The sequence below is a fragment of the Sciurus carolinensis genome, chromosome 14, assembly GCF_902686445.1.
Source record: "Sciurus carolinensis chromosome 14, mSciCar1.2, whole genome shotgun sequence".
In the NCBI taxonomy this organism is placed as follows: Eukaryota; Metazoa; Chordata; class Mammalia; order Rodentia; family Sciuridae; genus Sciurus; species Sciurus carolinensis.
This window is the reverse complement of record NC_062226.1, coordinates 51,294,536-51,317,857: the sequence shown is the minus strand read 5'-3', so window position 1 is coordinate 51,317,857 and position 23,322 is coordinate 51,294,536. Positions and strand designations below refer to the sequence as shown.

The 23,322-nt window shown below is 40.7% G+C and overlaps 1 protein-coding gene across 4 annotated transcripts in view; it reads right to left on the bottom strand.

The window, feature by feature from the left end:
- Slc24a2 (solute carrier family 24 member 2) overlaps positions 1 to 23,322 on the bottom strand; it is a 215,745-nt gene that overhangs the window by 55,646 nt on the left and 136,777 nt on the right. For 3 of the 4 annotated variants that reach the window (XM_047524979.1, XM_047524978.1, XM_047524980.1), the window contains one exon: positions 2,828 to 2,878. The exons of the other annotated variant lie outside the window; for it this stretch is intronic. In XM_047524979.1, the coding sequence (XP_047380935.1) occupies positions 2,828 to 2,878 (51 nt within the window). The remainder of the gene's footprint in view (positions 1 to 2,827; positions 2,879 to 23,322) is intronic. 4 annotated transcript variants of the gene reach the window in all.

The window sequence follows — 23,322 nt, the reverse complement described above, 5'->3', positions numbered from 1 at the left end:
TTCCTTAAATTGCGCAGCATGCAAGTAACATCAATCACAGTTATTATTACTGGTTTTCAGTGAGAAGGGCCCTTAAGAATAGGAAGAAGTCATGCCTGAATATTGCCATGCCAGGCCTGAGTTTACCAAGTTTAGTCTTTTTTTTTTTTTTTTAGTATTAGGGATTGAACCCAGGGTCTCCTCACACACGCTAGGCAAACACTCTATTGCGGAACTATACACTTTTATTTTAGCTTGACACAGGGTCTTGCTAAGTTGCCCAAGCTAACCTCTAATGTGGGACCTTCCTGCCTCAGCCTCCTGAGTTGCGGGTATCACAGGCGTGCCCACTGTTCCTGCATGGCTTTGAGTTTTTTTGAAGGAATCCCAGAATTAGTGTTAAGCCAAACCTGGCTTTTAGATAGGCAGCTGCCCAAGGATGTGATTCAAGGTAGTTGAACCCTTTTCTAAAATATTCTTTTCACTGGTACCTGAGAAGAATTGCTATGTGTTAGGAAGACTGTTTAATCTTTCAGAAGTTCCTATTTCAGGAGAAGGATTAACCTTAGCCAGCACTGCCCCTGCTCCCATGAGAAGCTCCTTGTTAGAAAAGGTTCTCTGATCAAAGAAGTCTGGGAAATCCTGCTCACTCCATCCTGCCTTAGGATTTGCTATAAGCTGCTGTGTATAGCAGCACATTGAAGGCTCCAAGAAGTCACATGGGAAAGAAATCTATTTAAATTGACTTAGAAGCTTTCCTGCTTATTTAACTATGAAATTAATCCTTTTTTTTTTTTTTTTTGGTTGTTGCAAAATACCTGGTGACATCATATGAAGCTCATATTCATAGAAGAACATTCTAAAATTCTGCCTTAACTATATAAGCTGTGACCATAATGGGGATGAATGTTTGCCTAACATGGGTCACAGTGGGATATGCATGAGGGGACAGGAAAGTCAAGAAGGATAGTAAATATTAAAGCCAACCTGTGAGGCCCCAAACACAACCTCACAGTTCTGCTAAGGACCTTGGTTCACATTCCAGGTACTAGTCTGATTTGCTTTCCTGCTTCAGAAGCGCAGTCGTTATCACGTGCTATCCTCAGGTTGGAAGTGCCATATTTGCCTCTTCACGTGATCTTGAACTATCTGGTGCAGGCAGGAAAGAGGAAGGGAGAACTTGCACAGCGACATTTGCTCAGAAGGATGTGAAAAGAGGAAGGAAAGGAACACAGTAAGGAAGAAGGGGACACTGAGGTGACCAGGAGACAAGGCATATTGGCAATGGGAGTTGAGAGTGGGGGGCCTTGAGCAGGGTGGTGTAAAGGGAGGCAGTGAAGACCTGTGATGGGCCAGGTAGAAGTTAGAAGATTACACATGAACATGGGGCTTCTGGGGTGCTTGCAATGTTGTTTCTTGACATGGATTGGGGTTCCACAAGTATTTATTTGACATTAAAAAAAAAGAAGTTAGCAAACCATCCTCCCCAACCTAGGAATAAAATAATAACTGGCCTAGGAGCCTCCCTTTAAGATAAGGAGTGCCTTTATATCCCCTGATGGTAGGCTGCTTATTCCTGCAGGTAGCAGTCTGCCCTTGGACTTCTCACTAGCTGAGGGTCTGCATTACCCACATGAGGCTGAGAGGGCCCAGTTTGAAATCCTAATAGTAGTCTGCTGCTTTGAAAAACATTGCAGTTATTAATTTAAAGCACAGGGATAGCAATGGAGAAGGGCACAGGTGTTGTGCAGAAGCCAGAGTCGGGTGGGGCTGAGAAGGGGCTTTCTCTTACCCAGGGCTGTCGGATGGTCCACTTCTTACATGCAAAGCAACTAGGGGATCTTTGGCAAGCTAGGGCAACTTAAGAAATACTGGAAACTGAAAGCAAGATATGCAACACATTTGGGAACGTCTCTCTCATGTTGCAGGATAAAATTAGCTGGTTCCCCTACCAGATGCCTTTTGATTTCTTGTTAGTATTAGTGTAAAAGTCATGTAAAAACCTCAAATGTTTTCATTACTTATGAATACTACTATTCAAAAGGTGGAGGTATGTGTGGGACAGGGGAGAAGGCCAGAAAACAAATTCTTTTACAAGAATTCAAAAGTTTCAAATTGTTGTTCCATGGTGAACTTAATTCAGAAAAATAATTCTGCTTGGAACAATGCTGTCCTTTAGGTTATTGCCTGGACTCCATTACTAATACACTTAAGAATAAATCTCTACTCAGTGAAAATGGCTCAAATGTTAAGCCCAATCTCAGCGTTGGGTCCCCGGTAGAGACAATTCCACTGACTGGAACGGTGTCCCTGGTCTCCGAGATTAATGATCTTGTCTGAGTCAACAGGGACTGTAAGGTCTGAGGATACAAGCCCACAGCCCTCTGCACCAGAATTCAGTCTCAAGCAGGTTTGGGGCATTGAGTTACTTTGGATCGCTCATTCCTTTGCATAAATCTGAAACCTGTCAGAACATAACCCCCTCTGAAATCAAGGGCATATAAGGTGAGTGTTTCTGAACAGTTGCTGTGAGTGTGTGAGTGCCTACTTGTGTTTACATTGCTGACACCATTTCTCTAAGTGTGTTACACAACTGGATGGTTTGGATTGTTTGAATGGAATAACATGATTACCCATGGTATTGCACGTCTCCACTCCAAATAAATACAATGGCAAAAACTAGACAAAAGTGCAGAACAAATCATAAATCACACAATGTCACTGAAGTCATGCAAAAAGGAAAAAAAAGAAAGATTTTAAAAAATGGGCAAGCAACAGACACGATAAATGAAAAGAAAAGAAAAAAGAAAGGAAAAGCCAATGCATACAATTCTAAAATCATTCTTACCTTCTTCAGTCATTGTGTCATAATATTTTAGTTTTCCATATGATCCAAGTTCTACAATATCACAGTAAAAGACACAAAGATAAGGAACGAGCTATAATGCAAGAACTTTGTTTTTACACATTCTTAATTAATCAGATTCAGAGTTATACTGTCAGATTCTGCAATCGTAACTATATGGAGATGTGCAAACATGGGCCATGTGGCAGACAGCTTTCACAGCCCATTTCCAGAAATCACTTAAAATATATTATTCTACAGAGGGTAGGATGTGCCCTGCATTACAGAATATGTTAACATCCAATGAAACAGAATACTTGGCACAGATACTTCACCCCAGGCCCAGCCTCGCTCTATGGTTGTTATAGAGGTGACACTCCAGGAGAAAAGGATCAGACAAGGACAATGACCAGGTCCATGGGAGCTTGTGGACACTGGAGTTTCTTGCCCTGGAACAGCAGCCCCAGAAGTTCATGTCACAGTTTTTCTTCAACAGAAGTACTTTCTAGAGAATAAGGAAGCTACCTGGGAGAATCCTAAATGAAAAACCAGGTTTTAAACTTTCCTCTCACTTCTTATACTTCAGAAAGAAAACACAAGTGCTGTGTGCGCAGCATGCTGGGAAGAGCTGCTTACGGTGCTGAGTGCTTCTGGGAGCAAGAGTGAGGCATATTCCAAGGGAACACTGCCTGGCACAGGCAGGTGACAAAGAGGCTACAACTCCCAGATCAAGGTGTCAGCACCTGCTGGCCTACTGTGGTGTGAACACGAGGGGTGGGCGGACCCACGGTCTCTCCTCCGAATGCAGGGCGCCACTGGATTAGCTTGTAAGGGGAACCACTGGCACACAGGCTGTTCCCAGTCAGCTGGGGGTGTGGTGGGTGGGGGGAGGGGAGAGGAGAGGAGGGGATGCACCACTTCCTTTTTCTTACTTCGGTTTTAAAATAGAAACTTTTATTCTTGCTTGTCTGAAAATCCCAGATTGTTCTAAGCAACATTGTGAGCAGGTTAAAAATATTTTTCTTGGTCATCACAACACTCTCCCAATAAACTACAAGAAATTAATTAGACTCAAGAGATAGTCCAGTGATTCTGCAAAATGCCTCCATGGTCCATTAACTTGGGCAGCTGCTGGAGATCCACATATGAATCAACTTCTAATCGATGGGTTAGTGTACAAGAGAAAGGATCTAGCTTAAAATACAATAAAAAATATTCTTGGATATTTATATTATACATTCTCTATATATTCCTTTTCCAGATGCCTAAAATTTTATCTAAAGCTATCTTAATATACCAGTACCGCATTGTGTCTTGGGGAGAAAAATCACCTCATTTTTATGTTCTGTGAAAATCTGCCTATTCTGACTTTTGTTAGATACCTTAAAAAAGATGCAGGTGCTTCAATAAGAAATTGAATTTCATATAGATAAGAAAATATTTTATGACTTCTGGGAATTGCCTTCAGAGGGATATATCTTTTTTCTGATATTTTAGGGACAATAGTCTATTATATATTCAACATTGCACAAGTTTGGAATTCTCAAATAATCTAAATACCATCATAAATATTAAACATATTCATAGTGGCTTCACACGTAATAGATGTGGTTGTGTGTGTGTGCAGTCTTCCAGTAAGTTGTCAAATTATATCAGCCAATTTTTTGTAGCCTTTCTTCCTTCTCCCAGGTAAAACAGTGAAATAAGCAGCTGGTATTCACTATTGTTTGCTCAGGAAACAGAACATGGGTGATTCTGCGTTTGCAAAGTTGGCTGTAAAATATTCTACACGGTGAAGAAATTCCATTGCATTTTTATGGATCCCTATTTTTGATGCAAAACTCTCTGTATGCACACACCTGCTTTCATGTATTAGTTCCAAACTGTCCACATCGATTTGTGGCAGATGATACTGGTCTCAATTTCATCTCTTGTGGAACCAGGTATACATCAATAAACACAATCATATTACTTAATTATTACTTTAATTTACATGGTCAGAATTGAAACTGTTCATGTCTGACAAAACACATACATTCTTGCCACTGTGGTGGCACCTAGATTGATTCTTAGCTGCTTCCTTAGCTTAGAGGGATGAGAACTGAGCACAACCTACCACAAATGAGGCTAACAATGGTGGAATAAGAGTAGTGAAAAGCTGCAGAACAACAGGGGAGGGGGCAACTCAAAGCAGGAGTGGAGGGAGCAGTATTCGTCCCGTGTTTGCAGCTTACAAAAGAAAAGGCAAAAGAGATTGGAGGAGGAGATCAGCCTGTTGGAAAATAGTCTTTTACACTGGGTGGTGAGATGGGGAACAGCAGCCTCATGCAGAACAGGCGGGCAGCCCTATTTCCTGAATCAGGCCTCGGGAGATGCAGGCTAAGGAGTGTGACATGCGACCAGGACAAACACAACATGCACGCATACGCCAGAGCTCCTCACACACCTGGTTGTTGCCCTACAGCCCAGGATGCCTCATGGAGAGTGACCTTGGCTACTACTGACAGCCTGTGGCCAGGACTAGTCAGGCTAAGAGGAGCTGGACACACTCACCTGTGCAGGAACGTGGCTTCCAATCAGCACGCTCCCCATAATGAAATGCCAAGGCACCTTCAACTTATTTGGATTAGGATTCAAAATGGGCCTGATCCCAGCTGAATTTCTTTAGGATAGAAGGGAGGAGGTTCAAGAGGGTATTGCCTGATCCCATCTAGCAACGTTCACTGTATCAACGGAGAAAGAGGCAGCCAGGATTGGAAGAGTCACGTGTCTCACCTGTCCTATCATTCTGATCCCACCCGGTAGCTCTTCTCTATAACGTTTCTCTAGGAAGGCCACATGGCCTGAGAAAAACATCCCGGAACCCAGGGGCTGGTGTGTGAGATGAGCCTATAATCGGATCATGTACTTGCTTTCAGGCCCTTTGGGGACACAGGCATCCAAGCTCTTGCATCTCTGGGGTACTGAACCTTTACTAATGCCTCAGTCCACTTTCTTCCAATCTTGCCACAATCTAACTACCAGGATTTAAGTCACCTGTGACTTCTTGGCCATACTTTACAATCACCAAAATCAAAGTCAAGGTTTTGTCATCAGTCTTAAAGAATGTGTGAATAAGAATTAGCATTTCTGACTCCTAACTCCCCACTTTCTTGAGAAGTCCCTGGACAGAGCTCTCCTTCCAACATTGCAGTTCTCAGCTTCACTTTTGAGGCCTCTGGCATTCTCGACTCTTTTCCCCACAAATCCCAGAAGTTGGGAGTAGTAGAAAAAGGACTTCTTACATCTGAGACCTTGAAAGTCAATATATAAAATGGAAAGTCAATGGAAAGATCTATGCTGAATTCATTTTATTTTGAATGAAAAATAAAGAAATCAATGAGAGCAAGTATTTATTATTCAAGTGTTAGCTGATGGGAAAAAATAATGATTGCTTATTATTTTTTTTTCAAAGTGTTAGTTTTCTTTTTGGTCTTGGTCTGACCTGTGTGCAAAGACCTAAAAATTAAGGCTTTCTCAACACAGACAGTAGTTTCTTGGTAAAGCCCCTTCACACTGTGTGTACAACTACTAGATCGCACCAGATTCATGGAGGATTTTTTCAGTAGTGCATGGAAGTTAGAACATGGGCTTTGAAGTCAGAAGTGTAGGTCAGGATCCAAGATCTGCTGCATAATAGATGTGTGGTTTTGAGCAAGTGGCTTCACCTCTCTGAACCTTGGAGTCCTCAGCAATAAAGAGGGATGACGACTGTTTCCACCCTAAGGTGGCTGTGGAGGCTAAATGAGATGAGGACACACACTAGCAATCAACATGGCAGCTGTCATTATTACATGCACCACAGGAAGAGTGAAGGAGAATCCAGGGGACATGGAGCAGGGCATTCAGAGGGCTGGATATTTTATACATGCTCTTCAAAACAAATCCAACACTACTTATAGAGGTTTAAAATAGGAATTTGAGGCTCACCAAGGAAAGATATCCCACCATGTAGAGGCCAGTATTTTAAAAAGATCTCTTCATGAATCCTGCTTGCTACTTTCAGATCTAAGAAGAGTTAAACATGGACCATCCCCAGGGTAGCAGATGTGGATCCTCCACTCTTCTGATCATCAGCGTTCCTACTTTCCCTTCTAATATTTGCATGGGAGCCTGTCTCTCCTACAGGTTGTCCCTATGTTGGAGGAAGAGACTCTACTCCTCCTTAGAGCTATCCCAGCAGAACACAGAACAGTGCTTTGCTCACATTTCTTAAATAAAGTGCACACATGCACAGTTTCCAAATGACAGTGCAGCTCAGGAGGCTTCGGTCTGTTGATCTTCCCTGGAATTGCCAAAGTCAAGAAGGCTGGCACTGATGTGGCCTTTCATCTGAGGTACCAGGGCATTATTATAAGACTTAAGAGTGAGTCGTAGTGAGAGAGCAGACAGCTAACTCAAGGGTTCTATGACTTAGGATCTGGGTGTTCTCTTGGAGCCTGTCTCTTTTGTAAAATGAGGAAAAGAGCAATAAATACCTAAATGAGACTAGTCTATGAAGCACTTTGCCCTGCGGTGGTGCCAGCACCTTTAATAATTGGACCCCTCTTCATTATCTGCCAAAGGTCCATCAGGAACATCTAACTCAGTGCAAGTTAGTTAAAACCTGCTCACATGCACTATCTCCATAGGTGAATGTCTGTTTGTACTTTGAATGGTGCTAGTCAGCAAAACCTACTCACACAGCAAGACTCAAAGACTTTCCGTCTGTAAAGACTGCCTTGGCTAACTTCTACAACTATGTTTTGCCATACTAACATTTTAGCCTGAGGGTGAAGTTGTTTTGTCTTTTTTACAAATTTGTGAACTTTTTAAAATTACAAAGCAAAAGCATTTGTTTTGAAGTTTTGCAAATGAATAGTATGGGGGTTATTTATAACTTCCCAGCCCACTTCCTCAAATATAGCACTTACATTTGTTTATGATCTTATGGTTTTTAAGTTTCTTATAGACTATCTGGGTTAAAATGGCACCACTCAAGTTTTCCTCTTGTCTCCTCACATGCAAATTTCTTTACATAAATTCCAAGCTCATAGATGTCTTTACTACTTCTTTTTAAAGTAGCTGTCTTCTAATAGTCTGATTTTTTCCTCAAAAAGATTGTATGGACTCTCAGAATTAATGGTGGCTTTCCCTTAAAAGGCTTCTTCTGGACATTAGTCTTTTGTATCAAGGGTTCTTGCCAACATAAGTGATTTTTTTTTAACTTAAAAAAAAAGAAACACCTTAAGAGATGGAGGTTAAATGAGGAAACCACCAAGAATCCTTATTCTTACACAAGTTGGAAGGAAAGGAATATTTTAACCTTCAAATTCTAAACCTCACTCAAAAAAGCTTTCAAAGTACTGACTCATTGCAGAAGCTCTGCTTAACATTCTGCGGGGGATCGATGTTCGAGTGCTGAACTTCCTTAAGAGGCTCTTAACTGTGTACATGGCTGCCTGGGGACAGCTGCACTCAATATGTGGCACATATATGTCATACGCGAGGTGTTAACAGAGAAGATTTTGCCCTATGGAGTTCTTCTCACATCAGAATCTTCCCAGCCTATGCTAATGAGCACTTCTTTTTGTTCCATGAGATTCAAACCTCTCAGGCTTTTGGAAGGAAGGCAAGAACTTTGCAAAGGAAAATGAAGAGCTGAACTTGTGGGTAATTACTATGATTTGAATGCATCCTCCCAAATTCATGAATTGGAGACTTAATTTCCAATGCAATGGTGTTGTAGCTTTTGGGAGGTACAGAACCCTCATGAATTGATCAGTGCCAGGATTGTAAAAGCAGAGTTGTTAACTGGGACCTTTTCATGTTTTCCCTGATTTTTATCTTCTTACCATTTTATCTCTTTTTAACAGGAGCCTGAGCACAAGGTTTAATGAGGAAACTGGGGCTCTAAACTTAATGTGTGGGTGTATATATATGTATATGTATGTGTGTACGAATCTCCTTGATGTTTGCCAAGTTTGGGCACCAAAACTTGGAAAATGTGACAATAAAGAATAAAAATAGTGACTCAAATTAGAAAAAAAAAAAGGAAGAGCTGTGGAGTGGGTTCTCTTTCATGATCTTCTGCCCTGTGACTATGATGCAATATTCTCCTCCAGAGGACTCATGTTAAAAATGCCATCTTGGAAGCAGAGAGCGGGCCCTCAATAGACTCCAAATTTGCTCGTGCTTCATCTTGGCCTTTGCAGCTTCTAGGACTGTGAGAAATACATTTCTGCTCTTTGTAAATGACCCAGTCTAGGTATTCTGTTATAGCAGTACAGAATGAACTTAAACAGTCATCCTGCATCAGCTGTTGAGTGAGTTTCAAGTAGGATCTATGAACACACACACACACACACACACACACACACACACACATGCACAGCTATGTCTTACAGCATTATTAGCTTGCTTTCATGCCCTCTGATTCCAGCCCCTTCATAAAATCCTCGCTCTTCCCTTCTCAAGTTTCTTGCAAACCCAGATACAGTGGCTTTGTGATTGCTGTCATTAAACTCTTCCCACCTTCACATGTACTTCCTTGTTTATTTCCATATGTTGATACCATTCTAAGGCCCCAATCTCTTAAGAAATGCTGATGCCACATTGGTGGCCAGAAGATGAGTCAGAAAGATCCCTAGCCTCTGACCTAGTGACTGAAGTATAGTAGGCATCCTGATAAGGCACCAATGAACTATAGGGTCCAGATACATAGATGCGCAAAGCAGGTTGGGGAAAACAACAGGGAGTATTGGGGACTGTGAAAAATTAGCTCATGCCTAAAAAGTAGAGCAGCCACTGAGCTCCAGTTTTCCTCTCCATGGGGGAATGCAGTCAGGTGTGTAATGACAGGTCTTTTTGATTGTTTAATGAAAGCCAGAAATCTGGATTTTTATGTGAAATCTCCTGATTTTTAAAATGCTTCCAACTACTTCCAAATTAAAAAGATAATAACATGGTTATATCAATCCATAGCCCTTAGTTAAAATCAGGTTGCATAGTTCAATTTTCTTACAAAAAATATTTGAATGAATGAATGAGACCAGACTGTTAGAACTAGAAGGGATTCTTTCCAGGCACCTTGTTTCAGAGGGTCAAGAACTCTGCTTTATTTCTTTGTCCCTGTTAAGCTTATATCCCTCACCTGGTAAGGGTACCACAATGTGCTCGCCTCTGGATTAGATTGAGTATCAATACCTCAAATTCCTCTAGGAAGGCATGGTGGTGCTCATGTCAGGAAGACTGAACTGTGATGAGCCCGTGACAAATCCCCTCCATTATAAATAGCCCTGCCCAGCCAACCAACTCCCCCATTAGGCAAGCCAAGAGAGTGATTCTGTTTTGTTTTGCTTTAAATTTTAATTTGGAGGGAATAGAAGTTGCTTATTAAGTGTAAATATGCCAAATTATCTTGCAGAGAAATATCTGGATTTTGGAAAGTCCAGGGGAAAGTTCTGAAAGGTAGGTTTGGGTCATAAAGGGAGGTGTCAATATAATTATGTGAGAATTATCATTTTTGAACAGTGAACAATAATGTGTGGTCATTACTGAGGATCATCCAGATGGCTCATAATAAAATGTCCAAGTGAGTCCCCAGATAGTCTGACTTCTTATAAATTTGTCACCTAATTTGCAGCCAGCTCCTCTGTGGTGTTGCTTAGCAATATCAGTGGTTACTGATTTCTGTCTGGTGAGGCGCTGACTCAGGCTGTACCTCACCATATTTTACATGTCTTGATGATCAAGCAAGAAAAATGGGACCTGGATGTACTGTTCTGCTTCCCTTTTGAGGTGGATAGGGAGGGGGAGAGTACAGGATAGAAGAAGCAGGTTTCTGGAAAGAGTTTTTAAGAAAAACAATGAGCAACCAAGGCAAGAGAATCAACTCCAATGGTTGAGTTAAATTGTGGAATTTAAAACCTCAGTAATAATCTTCAGATAATTTTAAACACTGACTCTTTGTTGGAATATGTTTTCTTTTTCTTTCTTTCTTTTTCCCAAATTCAAAGAGAAAAACAAGTGATGATGTAGCATGGCAGCCATGTGTAGGGTTTGGAGCCCTGTTATCTGCCACTTACTAACCCAGAGACCTTGGGAAGGTTACCTCATCTTTTTGAGACTCATTTTAAACATTTAATGTAGATGGGAACAATCATTGTTGTGTTGTTGGACTGTGGTGAGGATCACAGGTACTCAATACATAATTGACACATAATATTCACTAAATGTGTGGTAGGTATCAATTTTCTGACCTCATATTCATCAGGAATTTTACATGGATAGAATTCTTCTGATCTTCACAAAAATCAGAGTGAATTTGGTATCAGAAGACCCTGTCACCACCATGCAGAAAAAGGAGAACTCGTAACATAGCCTAAGTTTTGAAGTCAACAGGTTTGATCTAATCCAGATTTGACTTCTAGTCAGCTGGGTGACTTTGTAGGAAATATTGAGCCTTTCAAAGCCTTAGGAGCCACATCTGTAAAGTGGGTCTAACTCTTGGACTTCCCTTATGATGTTGTTGTAAGGGTCTTTCTGCAATTCCTGGAACTCCCAAAGTGCTCATATATATGGCCCTATCATTCATTCCCTGGGATCAAGCAAAGTGAGTTGTCCAGACTAACATGAGTCACATCAAGTGACTGTCTAGGATTAAGACTTATTTTCACACATTTGTACCATTTTTTCACAAGGAAAAAAAAAATTAAAAGGAGAAGAATGACAAAAAGAATGGCTAACTATGTCGTGCCAAGGAAGTCTCTGAACATCCTATTTTCATATAATGTCTTCCAGTATAGAAAGACTGTTGGTTTTATCAAAAGGATGTACAACTCAGGGAAAGAGATAACATAAAGATCTCTAAGTTTAGTTTTCAAAAGGAAAATCCAGAAGGGACTTGAACTGATCAGGAAAGTGGTATTGTCCAGTGATTAAGAGAATGGGCCCGGGACTCCAGTGAATCTGAATTAGAACCTGACTCTTTCATTTACTGCCCTTGGATTCTGGGGCAAATTATTTAACTATTCTAAACTTTAGTGCCTTTATCTATTGAATGGTTATAACTTTGTTATTTTGTTATAAAATAAATCCTTATTTTATAGGATTGATGTGAAAAATAATTAATCTAAGTAAAATGCCCAACAGACTGTAGGGAATATAGTAAGTACTTAATAAATTTTAGTTATTGTTTTCATTACTATTGCCTTCATGTGTATCAATTCAGAGTACTAGCTGAATATTCAACCTTTTCTTTAGTCTTTTCTTTTTCAGTTTCAAGAGAGAAAATAATTTGGTTAAAGACAGTGAAAAAATATGGTTTGAATAGCAAAGAACATAGAATATCTGAAACTATCCATGTAACATTTGGAATTTATTTCTTATTTTGGAAAATCTGTCTGAGCTCTTCTAATAGCTCATTTCTAAAATATGTTCTTAATAATTTTTAGTGGGATAGGAAGCTGACATTTTTACTAATGATGTCTTCTAACATCTTGAGCACATTTTTGCATCTCTGTAAATTGAAGGATTATGTTTGCAAAATCAAACAAAAGGCATTTTATGACCAAATCCTATCAAATCTGAGGTAAGGGTTACAAACAATTATTACCCAGTCTTAAAAATTGGCAAAACACTTCATTCTCTTCCCCTAGTTTACATATATATATATATTGCTTAAAAGGTATTATGTACAGATAGGCTCACTCCTGTTTTCATAGAAATGAGCTGGGGTGTATTTCATATGACCAGATCCATGGTTGGGGACAGGTCAGCTTAGGTGAAACCGATGCTTCTGTAAGCCACATGCATGATCTAAACAAAGTCCTAATTATTCCACTCCGAAGTCCTCAATTCTGTCTTCTCTGCTCTGCCCTCACTTCCCCTGCCTTATTGTGGGCCTTACCTAGATACTGTCTTATTTGAACCTTCATTTCTGATTTTTTTCTTACCATCTTTCTATTCTTAGCATTTCTCATCTTTTATTTTTTAAACACAAAATGAAAATCAACACCTCTGAATCCTGCACATACTATCTTTTTTTGTGGGAATTTTATGACTTCTCCCAGCTTACTAAAAATCTTCTAGAACTGCATTTTGAAGTTCCCTTGTCTAGACAGCACTCCTGAATGTCCTCCATTCCTAGTGTAAGTCACTCTCCTACCTGTGCTGGGTATATGTTGCTGTGCTCATCAGATGTACCTTAATCTATGTGTTTCTACCTTCTAGGGCAGGGGATCATTATATTCATTCTGTTAATTTTATCACCTGGTAGAGATCTTGGCACTCTGTAGGAGTTCAACAAATGTCATCGAATTGAATTAAATCCCCACCCAGAGTGCTCTCTTCCCCTTCTTCAGCTGGTTGCCTTTGGTACCTCTGGGCATTTTGGTGTTCTGCAGGCATTGTGCTTTGGCATCTCTGTGTGGAGGAAGCCTGGGAAGGGGAAAATGTCTGTGGTCTCCATTCTTAGTGTCCCCTTCATTGCTTTTGTAAACTAGGAGGAATTACACTATGCAAAAGAACCTTCAGGAGAGTCCTCAGCACATGAAAGACAAAAATGGCAGCACTATCTTGATGATGAGATGGGAAACACTGGTGCACAGAATGGGTGCTGCTTGTTGGCAAGAGAGCAACTTGGATGTACTCCTGGATCCCATCTCCCAGCCTGGCGGGACTCAGGGGTTTCTGCCAGGCAGTGAGATTCAGAGCTAAATTATATTCAGCCATTGGGTCAGTACAGCTACTCTCTGGTGCATGAAGCATCAAACAATATTAGGAAAGCAAATAAGGAAAGTGTCCTAGGGGAGGAGAGGAAGAACCAATGAAATGAAAAAAAAAAAAATAGAATGCTAGTCATCCGAGGGAAAAGCAAAGTATAAGTGAGAAATATGTGAAGGCAAGAGAATTTGAGAACAGAATGAAATTGAAGGAAAAGAGAAGGGAAGACAGAAAGGAAATTAAGGGCACTGATGTGGAAATAATTAAGAGTAAAAACTATCCTTATAATTATGCATTCAACACCACAGTACTGTCCTGGATGCTATTTTACTGAATACTTGGATCCTGACCACAATAGAAGTGATAGCTCAAAATTATGAAGAACTTAAAGGACTGAGTTTAAAGGAGAAAGAATGTTCGCACGGTCCTCCAAATTTTGTATGTTTTAAGTGTAAATTCATTTATCATTATTCTTATTTAAATACTATATGGATAAGTGGGACTGTATAAATGAGTTTAAAATCCAGGAGGAAAAGAAGGGGTAGAAGATTTTTCGCAAATCGTCAATTATGCACCTGAGATTAAATAGCAGAATGCCTGCTAGTGAGACAGAGATCTGATAATGTAGCAGTTAGGGTGTACAATTACCTTCTTGCTCCCTCAAATGGTAGCCTATGTGTTTTGGCAGGATTAAAGAATTAATACAGTAATTGCTTTTTCAGATTTTTATTAGTATGTAAAAAAGAGAAAAATATTTTGTTTTGTCTGATGAACATGTTGAAAGCATGGACCCCAGGTGAAATCCAGACTTTATGGAAGAAAACGAGTGAAGTATCATGTCCAGGGATTTCCTTCTCATGGCACAAAAGACAGAAGAACTCCGTGAACACAGAATCTAATTATATAGCTTTGGGATAATGTTTGTTCCCACAGAAACTGATCAGTAGGAAATCAGTTCTCATGTCATAGATAGGTATACCAGGACCTGAAGAACTGGCACATGGTAAGGAGGCTGCTTTTTAAGGGAAAAATACGGAAAATGGATTTCAATGATTTATTACCAAACCACAAAGAGCTATCTAAAAATATAATAGTTACAATAAAATTAACACCTGGAAATAATTTTTTGTCAGATATCTATATAGACCTGATCCATATAGACTTCTTTGTGCTCTGTGCATAGACTCCACTGAATACTCTGCATAACCCTAAGAGATAGGTACCATGTCCTTCCCTACTGTATAAAAGAGGAAGCTGAATGACATAAAAGTTACGTAACTTGCCCAATGTCAGACAGCTAGTAAGTGGCAGAGTGGGAATCCAACCCTGGTGGCTGGTTCCACGGTGTCTGCTCTGCTCAACTGTCTACACTGCTCCTCCAGGACTGTATGGAAGAGGCCACCATACACGCACCACACAGAGAAAAAGAGCTTATCTAGGCAGCCACACCATAGGATGTCACCTTTGAGCTAAAATCAGCTCTTTACTTCAAAACCTCACTAGCATTGACCAGATGGTTTGTAGTCCTGAGGTTAAGAAGAGGACTTTTAACTTTTTCCAGATTGGAAAATTTGTATGACCCATTGCAACATTCATGGAAATGCTATGCATAGAAAAAGATAAAGAACTGGATAGTTTTATTTATTTATTTCAGAAGTGACAGAGGAGAATTTCATCATAAATAGTTTTCTGATACGATGACAGATTCACTATGGAATTTGACCAATGATAATTGTTGTGGACTAAAGGTCTAAAAGTTAAAGCAAACCTACATTCACTACTAGTTATTTGGGCGTAAGTGCTGCCACTCTGGAAAGTGACAGAGAAGTAGCTGCATAGGTACTACAACTACATTTCTGAAGGTCAAATTCAACGACAGCATTTAAACTGGTTTCCTGGAAGTTAACTAGTCTGGAACAAGCTCTGGCTGATGTTCCCCAAGAAAATTGTCTACAGTGGAGGTTTATAAAGAGAACTGTTCCCAGTGGGGTTACCACTCATGAAAGCCTGCAATAGGAAAGTGTTTTGTGAATAAATAGGTGAATATGTGAATATATGCTTATGCACACATGCACTAAGCAATCTGGTGTAGACCTCTATAAGCAACAGCTTTCAGTAAACAACAATGCTGTTTGACTATTTTCAAATGTCAAATTTTAAATGTGTGTGTGCACATGTGTAAAATGAGCCCAAATCTACCTTTATAGATAGTGTTGTGCGTGTGTGTGTGTTTGGTGGGGGGAGTTCTTTTTCATGGCTGAAGTGAAGAGCCCTGATTTGGTGAACCTGATCATGTGAGGTCAAGAGAGAAATGGTCCCCTGACAGACACTTGAACATTTGTGTGTACGGTATGTTCTGCATCCGGAGATGATGCACTGCTCACTCCAAACCCCAGATGGGAAAGCCAACTAGGAAGAGCTGTGTGACCTGCTGAATGTAAGTCATTCAACCCACATTCCATTAAGTGAGGTTCTGTAAATATTAGATGATCAGAAGTCTCTTTCATTTAAATGACTTTCATATTCATGAAAGAAAACACCATGAATATCCCGTATCACAGATGATATTCATGCATCAGTCTACATTTTGAATGGATAGTTTTGGGTAACATGAAAGTACTTTTCCACTGCAGGATTACCCCAATTATTTGGTCACCCATAGAGTGAAAGGTGTCAGTGACAGTTGCCTTTCATTGCTGGGGACTGAGTCCTTCCTTCTGAAGGAGGTACCTTTTGAACTTAAGTCTCAGAGAACAAACCCACTACCATAATTTGATGGGTGCTTCATTGTCTTTTTCATTTCCATACTCAAAAGCATTTATTTCAATAAAACCATTCACATTGCCTATATCCCAAATGATATTTATTTATAATGTGTACAACACAAAAAGATTCCATTTCAACCATCTTTGGCATTCATATATGGGAATAATGTGCTACTATTCCCTAAAGAGAGGAACTTTGTAACCTGTTCTGTGTTTGCTCCACAAGAGGCATTAATGCCCGTCTTCCTCTATCCAGGGATTTCTACTAATGTCACCTGATTAAACTGTGGCCAGTAGATTGGATTTTTTCCTCCTCCCATGAAGATTTTCTCCCCTGTTTCCTATTCACTTACTGAGCTGAGTCTGAATGCAAACATCTTTCTTGCTAATTTAAACTGATGTACAACTTGAGACAGAAAGAAAGGTTACAATACTGCTTTTCAGGGACAACTTCTCCACATTTTGAATGAAACAGGCATGAAATGGTTTCTCTGGGATCAAATGAAAATTTATGAAGCTCATTTTGAAGCATTTTTTTTTTTAATAAAACAGAAACTGGGAGAAATAACAAGCTCTAGTGTTTGGTGAGAGAAAAATAAAAAAACCCAGCAGGCAAGTGAAAGTTTAATCTTAGTGTCAACTCTATGTTGACATTAAATGTATATGTTACAGAACTGGAATGACTTTACAGAATAGAGAGACATATGACTCCGTGTACAGCAGACAGGCACGTGTGGCTGTCGATCAAAGACTTGTGTGGGTGGGGTGCATTCCAGTTCTGAAGTCGAACTCTAGAGCTGGGGACTGGTGAGTCGGTCATGCTGCCTCTTGGAACCTCAGTTTTCTCAGAGGTAAATCATGCCTATGAATTCCCACAGTCATCAATGAGAGAATCACATAGGTGACTATGAGGTGCATGGTGCTGAGAGGTACTCACAGATCCACTCCCTGTTTTCTTTTTCACCATTTCTTAGCCCCTAGCTTCCTACATGGAACAGATACACACACACATGAGCACAGACATACACACACACACACACACACACACACACACACACACGGGCACAGACAGACAGACAGACACACAATCCCCAGCACCTCTTGACAGAAGGGACCATTTGAGTGAGCAGTGGGCAAACAGGCACATGCCAGCTCATGGCAAAGGAGCCCTGGTTTGGGGGATGGGCATCAATGCACAGGTTTGGGTCCTCCTGAGCCAGCCAGCTCCTCTGCTGCCCACCTGCTCCCCTTGGAGAACCCAGTCTCAAGACTCACTGTCTCCAGGAACACTTCCTTGAGAGCCCTTCCTCAGGGTCCACACAGAATTTGTGTGGATTTCCTCAGGATCTGGCAAGCCGAGCTCACCTGCTTTAAGTGCTTATTCTGTGCCAGCCACCATGCTTGAGCTGGATGCCCACCAGGCTCCTGTCATAATGCAGGTCACACCTGTAAATGTGTGCTTTCACTGCTTCAAGAATGAGGCCTTGTCCTTCAGATGGGTGATTCTGGTACTCTGGGAAGCTCCTCCCCTGCCCACCATGGGGCTTCAACAAGAGCAGTCCACACATCCCCGGGCCCCTCAAACCACTTCAGGGAGGACCCTGGCCGCCTCTGGTCTAGCCTCTTCTTCCTCTCTAATGCTTCAATCAGAATATCTCAAAGCTGCTGATTGATGCTGCCTTGCTCTCTGTGGGTACACCTTCCTTTTTTACTCTTTATCAAAAATGTCTTTACTCTTATTCTACATAAATTTACAAATCAAATTATGAAGTTCCAAGAAATATTTTTTGGAAGTTCAATTAGGATTGCTTTGCATTTAGAGTTTAATTTGAGAACTATGGATATCTTTGCAATATATTAACATTTATTTAGCTCTTTTTATGTTCTTCAGGAAGGATGACGATGGTAATTATTTTTGCACCAAAGTCCTCCTAGGTACTTTGTGGTCACATTTGTGAGTGGAATCTTTCTTTGAGTTTGTGATCCCTGGTCTAAAGGAAGGCTTTTGAATTAGGCACACAGATAAAGGACCTGGGATGAGTAAACTCCTCACAGTTCTAACCATTTAAAGAAAGTACTCACTCTTCCCTGTGGGAGCTCCTTTGAACAAAAGGACTGTGCTGTTAAAAAAAATAAATAAAAATGAAAATCCATGGTCTAGGGACCAGGGAAGGTGGTAAATAAAATAGGTATTTGCTCCTCATTTGTGAGGCTTTTCCAATCAAGACATTGTAGAATCGAGGTCATTGAGGCCACCTGCTTTCTTCCCATTGCCTGAACCAGACTGAGAGCCAGGGGAAAGATGGCATTGGGATGTCACAGTCACTTTAGAGAGGGAAGAAAGCTGTCCTGAGAGGCTGGCTCCCCAACTGCTCTGAGGGAAGGTGACCATGTGCTGGCTGGGAAGCACAGCAATTAGCTCTGATGATGTGAAATTACCATGGGGAAATTTGCCTGCTTTTTTTTTTTTTTTTTTTTTTTTTAGCAGCAAATAAGGTAGTCATTGTAATATGAGGCCAGTGTCATTTTAAGACATCTTATTGCCATATTTGAAGGTTTTGTCAGGAAAACAGCCCCAAGGGAATTCCCTGTGAGGAATTACATGGGGACCTGCTGCTGTCCTAAACTGTCTCAGCCCTGTTGGTAAATAATCCTTGAGCTCCAGGACAGGCTCACTAGGCAAATATTTCTATTTTTCTTAAGGTGACAGATCACCAGAAAGACTGTGGTACCCCTTTCTCTGAGGTCTTTGGGAGACAGATAGTCACCTGCCTCCCAACCTACCAGTTCCCAGTCTAGGGAGCTGGACCTGGGCTGCAGGGGTTTGCAGGAGCACCCCAAGACCCAGCATTCTGCAGTGTTCACTTCCCTGAACCATGACTAGTGAAACAGCACCAGCAGGGCTTTCAGGCTGGAAAGAGGGAATTTCTGCCATTTCCCATTATGCCTGCCTTTGTTACGAAAGGTCAATCCTGAACATCTTTATTCTCAGCAGATTTTCTTCTCTTACCCCCCCCCCCCCCAAAAAAAAGCACAAGTCTTCATAAGTAGGAATGGTAGCAACAGCAACAAGAGAAACAGGAGTGAAATTTCCCCGTGGTAATTTCACGGTGATAGACACCAGTGCTGCTTTTCTAAAGTCCACCCTCCCTTCTCTCTAACCAAGCACAACCTGATTCTGTGTGTGGAGGCGGTGTTCCTGCTTTTGGCTCCTTTGGAAGCTGGGGTGGTCACAGAGTGCTATTCTGTCTCATGTGATGTAAGTAGAAGTCTACTTCCAGGACTAATCCTGATGATTTTCTGATTAAAAAAGAGAACTTCCAATAAATTACATTAAAATATATTTTAACTTGTAGGAGATGAAAAATATAATGTTCTTTTCCTGAAGTTCAGAAAAATAATTTTGTATTTTTAACCTGTCTGTAACTTAAAATATGTAACTTTGCTATAGCTTTCTTTTAATGGAGTTATAAGAGCACTTTGGATGTGCACCTTTTAATTTCCTTCTCTATAAGATTCAAATAAAACTTGGCTACATGAAAAAAAAAAAAAAAAGAGAGAGAGAGAACTTTCCTGTCTTCCCCTCTCTCTTCGTCCTGCCAGAATATAGATATGATGGTAGGTAGCATGGAGACGAGTATAACCTACAAGGATGAAGATAAGGGACACAAACTGTGGATGGAGGAATGAAAAAAGCGGAAGGTGACTGGTTCTCTGTCTTGGACTGCTTACTATTGGGTTCTGGTTGAAGAAAAATAATTAAACCCTAAAAAACTACTAAGTTAAGCCATTTGGATTCTGTTACATGACATGGAATATAATTTTAACTCAAAAATAATTGCCAATAGTCATGGGGTTCTCTATGTGCTTTTGGGGTATTAATGCATTGAATTCTCACCCTAAACTTATGATAGTGGAACTGTCTTACCCTTTACAAATGAAGAAGCCAGGGCATAAAAGCTTGAGTAACAGCAATCATGCTTATAATAGTAATGCTGTAAGCATCCAATTTTACAAAGTGGGCAATTGAGGCCCATGAAGCTGAACATCTTAAAATCTCAGGGCAAGAGCTGGAGGCCCAACGTGAACCCTGGGTTGTCTGATTCCAGAGCACATGCTGAGCAGGACCAAACTCTAAATCCACACTATCTATCTGGTCCCCACATAAATCTGTCTTTTGTCTTCATTAAGTCATGAGGTGGTTAACATGCAGTACCCAGCAGAGTGCTTGGCCTGCAGTAGGCACCCTGCAAACGTTGGCATTTTTTAATTAGATAAATTGACAGGAAAGGATGCTTGACCCCCAAAGTGCTACATCCAGCATCTTTGTTTTAGGTTCATAAAGATATACACCTAGGTAAGTATGATGGCTTGTCCAGAGAAAATGTTAAAATCAGTACAAGTCAGTGAATTTTTTAGAAAGATCAATTCAGACAGTCATGGTATAATCTCAAAGACTGATAGTTCTAGTTCCCCAGGGCTTAATTATGAAGGAAAACAACATCTTTATTCCAGTCATTCTTAAGAACTGTAAGCAGATTCCTTCTTTTCATGAAAAGGTCCTTTTCAGAATTTTATGTCTTTGAAAAGGCACCACTCAGCTTTGTTTGGCAGACTGGCACGTTCCTTCCACACAGTGTGGATGCCCAGGGCATGCCAAACAACAACACACATACAAACGATCTGCGATGTGTGTCCCTGAAACCGTCTGGGTTGGATTAAAGTGGTTTCAAAGTCTTTGTATTCCTCCTATTGAGAGATAGAGCTGCAGCTTCTCCCTTGGGTCTGGGCTGGCTTTAGGGACTGCTTGACTGATGGAATGTAGGTGATATCTTGGAACTTCCCGATCTGGGTCATGCAAACCTTGTAGCTCTTCCTGGGCCTCCAGGAAGATTTGCTCTTGGAACCCTTAGCTACCAAGTAAGAAGTCCAGCTATGTGGAAAGGCCTTGAGACATAATGGGAATCAGAGGTGCCCAGCTAAGCCCAACCTTCCACTTATATTTTCAAAGGTGACAGGCATGTGAGTGAGGCTCTCTTGGACCTTCTAACCTACCTATCCACCAGCTGGACACCAACAAATGACCTTCATCAATACCACATAGAATAGGAAAATCACCCACCTGATCCCAGTTCAAACTCCTGATGCACAAAATCATGAGTGATAACAATGTGGTAGCGGTGTTAAGCCACTGAGTGTTGGGGTGATTTGTGACATTTCAATAAATGAATGAAACACAAACACCGCTGGATCTTGAGACTTAGACTCTGAGGCTGAACCAACCACTAATGAAAGCTTTTAGTAAGGGCTCAATCACTGAATTTTAGAAGAAAAAACACCTGAGTGGCAGAAATGAGACAAAGGGAAATGTGTTTTCCTAGGTCATCTATCCTGGATGATGTTTTCAAATGAAATTGAATATGTCTCTTTGTGAACGCTCACTGATTCCAGTGGTGCCAATGCATTACTCGGGTGAATGTCAGGAACATCAATGGACTGTCCTTTAGCACAGTAGGGAAGGTACTGCAATGTTCCTGGAGTTAACTTGGTGCTGTAACCTGTAAGCTCAACATTGTTCAAAGGTGGCATTTTGGCACAAGGACATGTGAATTCAAGTGATCTGATGCAAACTAAAAGAGAGATGACTATTTCTGAGAGCTGTGGGTTAAGGTTTTTTGGCTGTTCTTGGAAGGGTAAATGATTGTGAATTTTGGGGGAAAAGTACCAGAGCAATCTGTTTTCTTGGCCGTGTGCTATGGAGCAATTTTAAAGCATTGAAGTGCTTTCCATATTTTCTAATCACTCAGGTCCAGAACTGATTAGGGCTCCCAGCATCCCTCAGATTCACACTACTGGAGCCCTCCATGTCTTTCAGGGAGAGGGTTCACCTTGAAAGCAGGCGCCGGATTCAGGAGGCACATCTCACCATGGCAGGAACAAATAGCTTAATTGCAGCATAGCTCCACAAGGACCAGGTGTTTTGGAAAATAACTGAGGGCCCTACTCAGACAACCCAGATTTACTTCCTCTTATCTCACAGAAACAAAACACAACCTCCCCTCTACACAGGAAAAATACAAACAAGCCCTATCGAAAACTGAATTCTTCCAAACAAAAAGAGAAATATAGATGGCGGGGACCTGTGGACAAGGACACACACACACACACACACACACAGACAGTTATATGATAGCATATCTCTTTAAAGAGTCCCAAGATAACAATTGATAACAGTGGTTTCTTCAAGAGACAATTGAGAAACTAGAGAAAATTGAGGGTTAGGGGTTGATGAAGGAGGAAGGCATTTTTTTTTCACTATAATTTTTGAATATTATAAAATTAAAACAATATTACTTTTCTAAATAGTGAAGCAGAATAATTCCAAACTGTTTAGGGTACTTTGGTGTGCTAGGCAGTGTGTTAAATACTGTGTACATATTCACTCTTATAATCCTTACAATAACCCTACAGTGCAGATTTGGTATGTATCATCCTGATTTTATAGAGGAGGAAGCTGAGGTAGAGAGAGGTGAAGTAACTTATTGAAGGTCATGCACTCTGAATCCAGAGTGTGGATCTGGATCTTTCCTTTTAATTACTACATAACACTGCCTTGCCAAAAATAAACAGTCACTTGCTCTTGATTGAGTTGGGGTAGATGAAATGTTTCCTCTCTTCTCTTATTCAATTCTCAAGGAAAATGGGGTAGAAAAGACAGATAATGGCTCAAAATAACCGGGAAACAATTCACCTACATTTTAAAACCTGTATAGCTTTAGGAGCTTCAGAATCACGTGTCAGTTCAATATCATGACTTCGACCAGGTTTGGAGCCTTAGCAGCTACTATATGCACAAGGTACTTGGCTAGGACCTGGTGACAACTAGTGAACAACATAGAGCCTCCTGCTCTCCGCAAACTTACTGTATCCTGGCAGTCAGGCAACAAACACATAACCACACAATTCCTAGGTCAATTCCTAGGTGTGTGA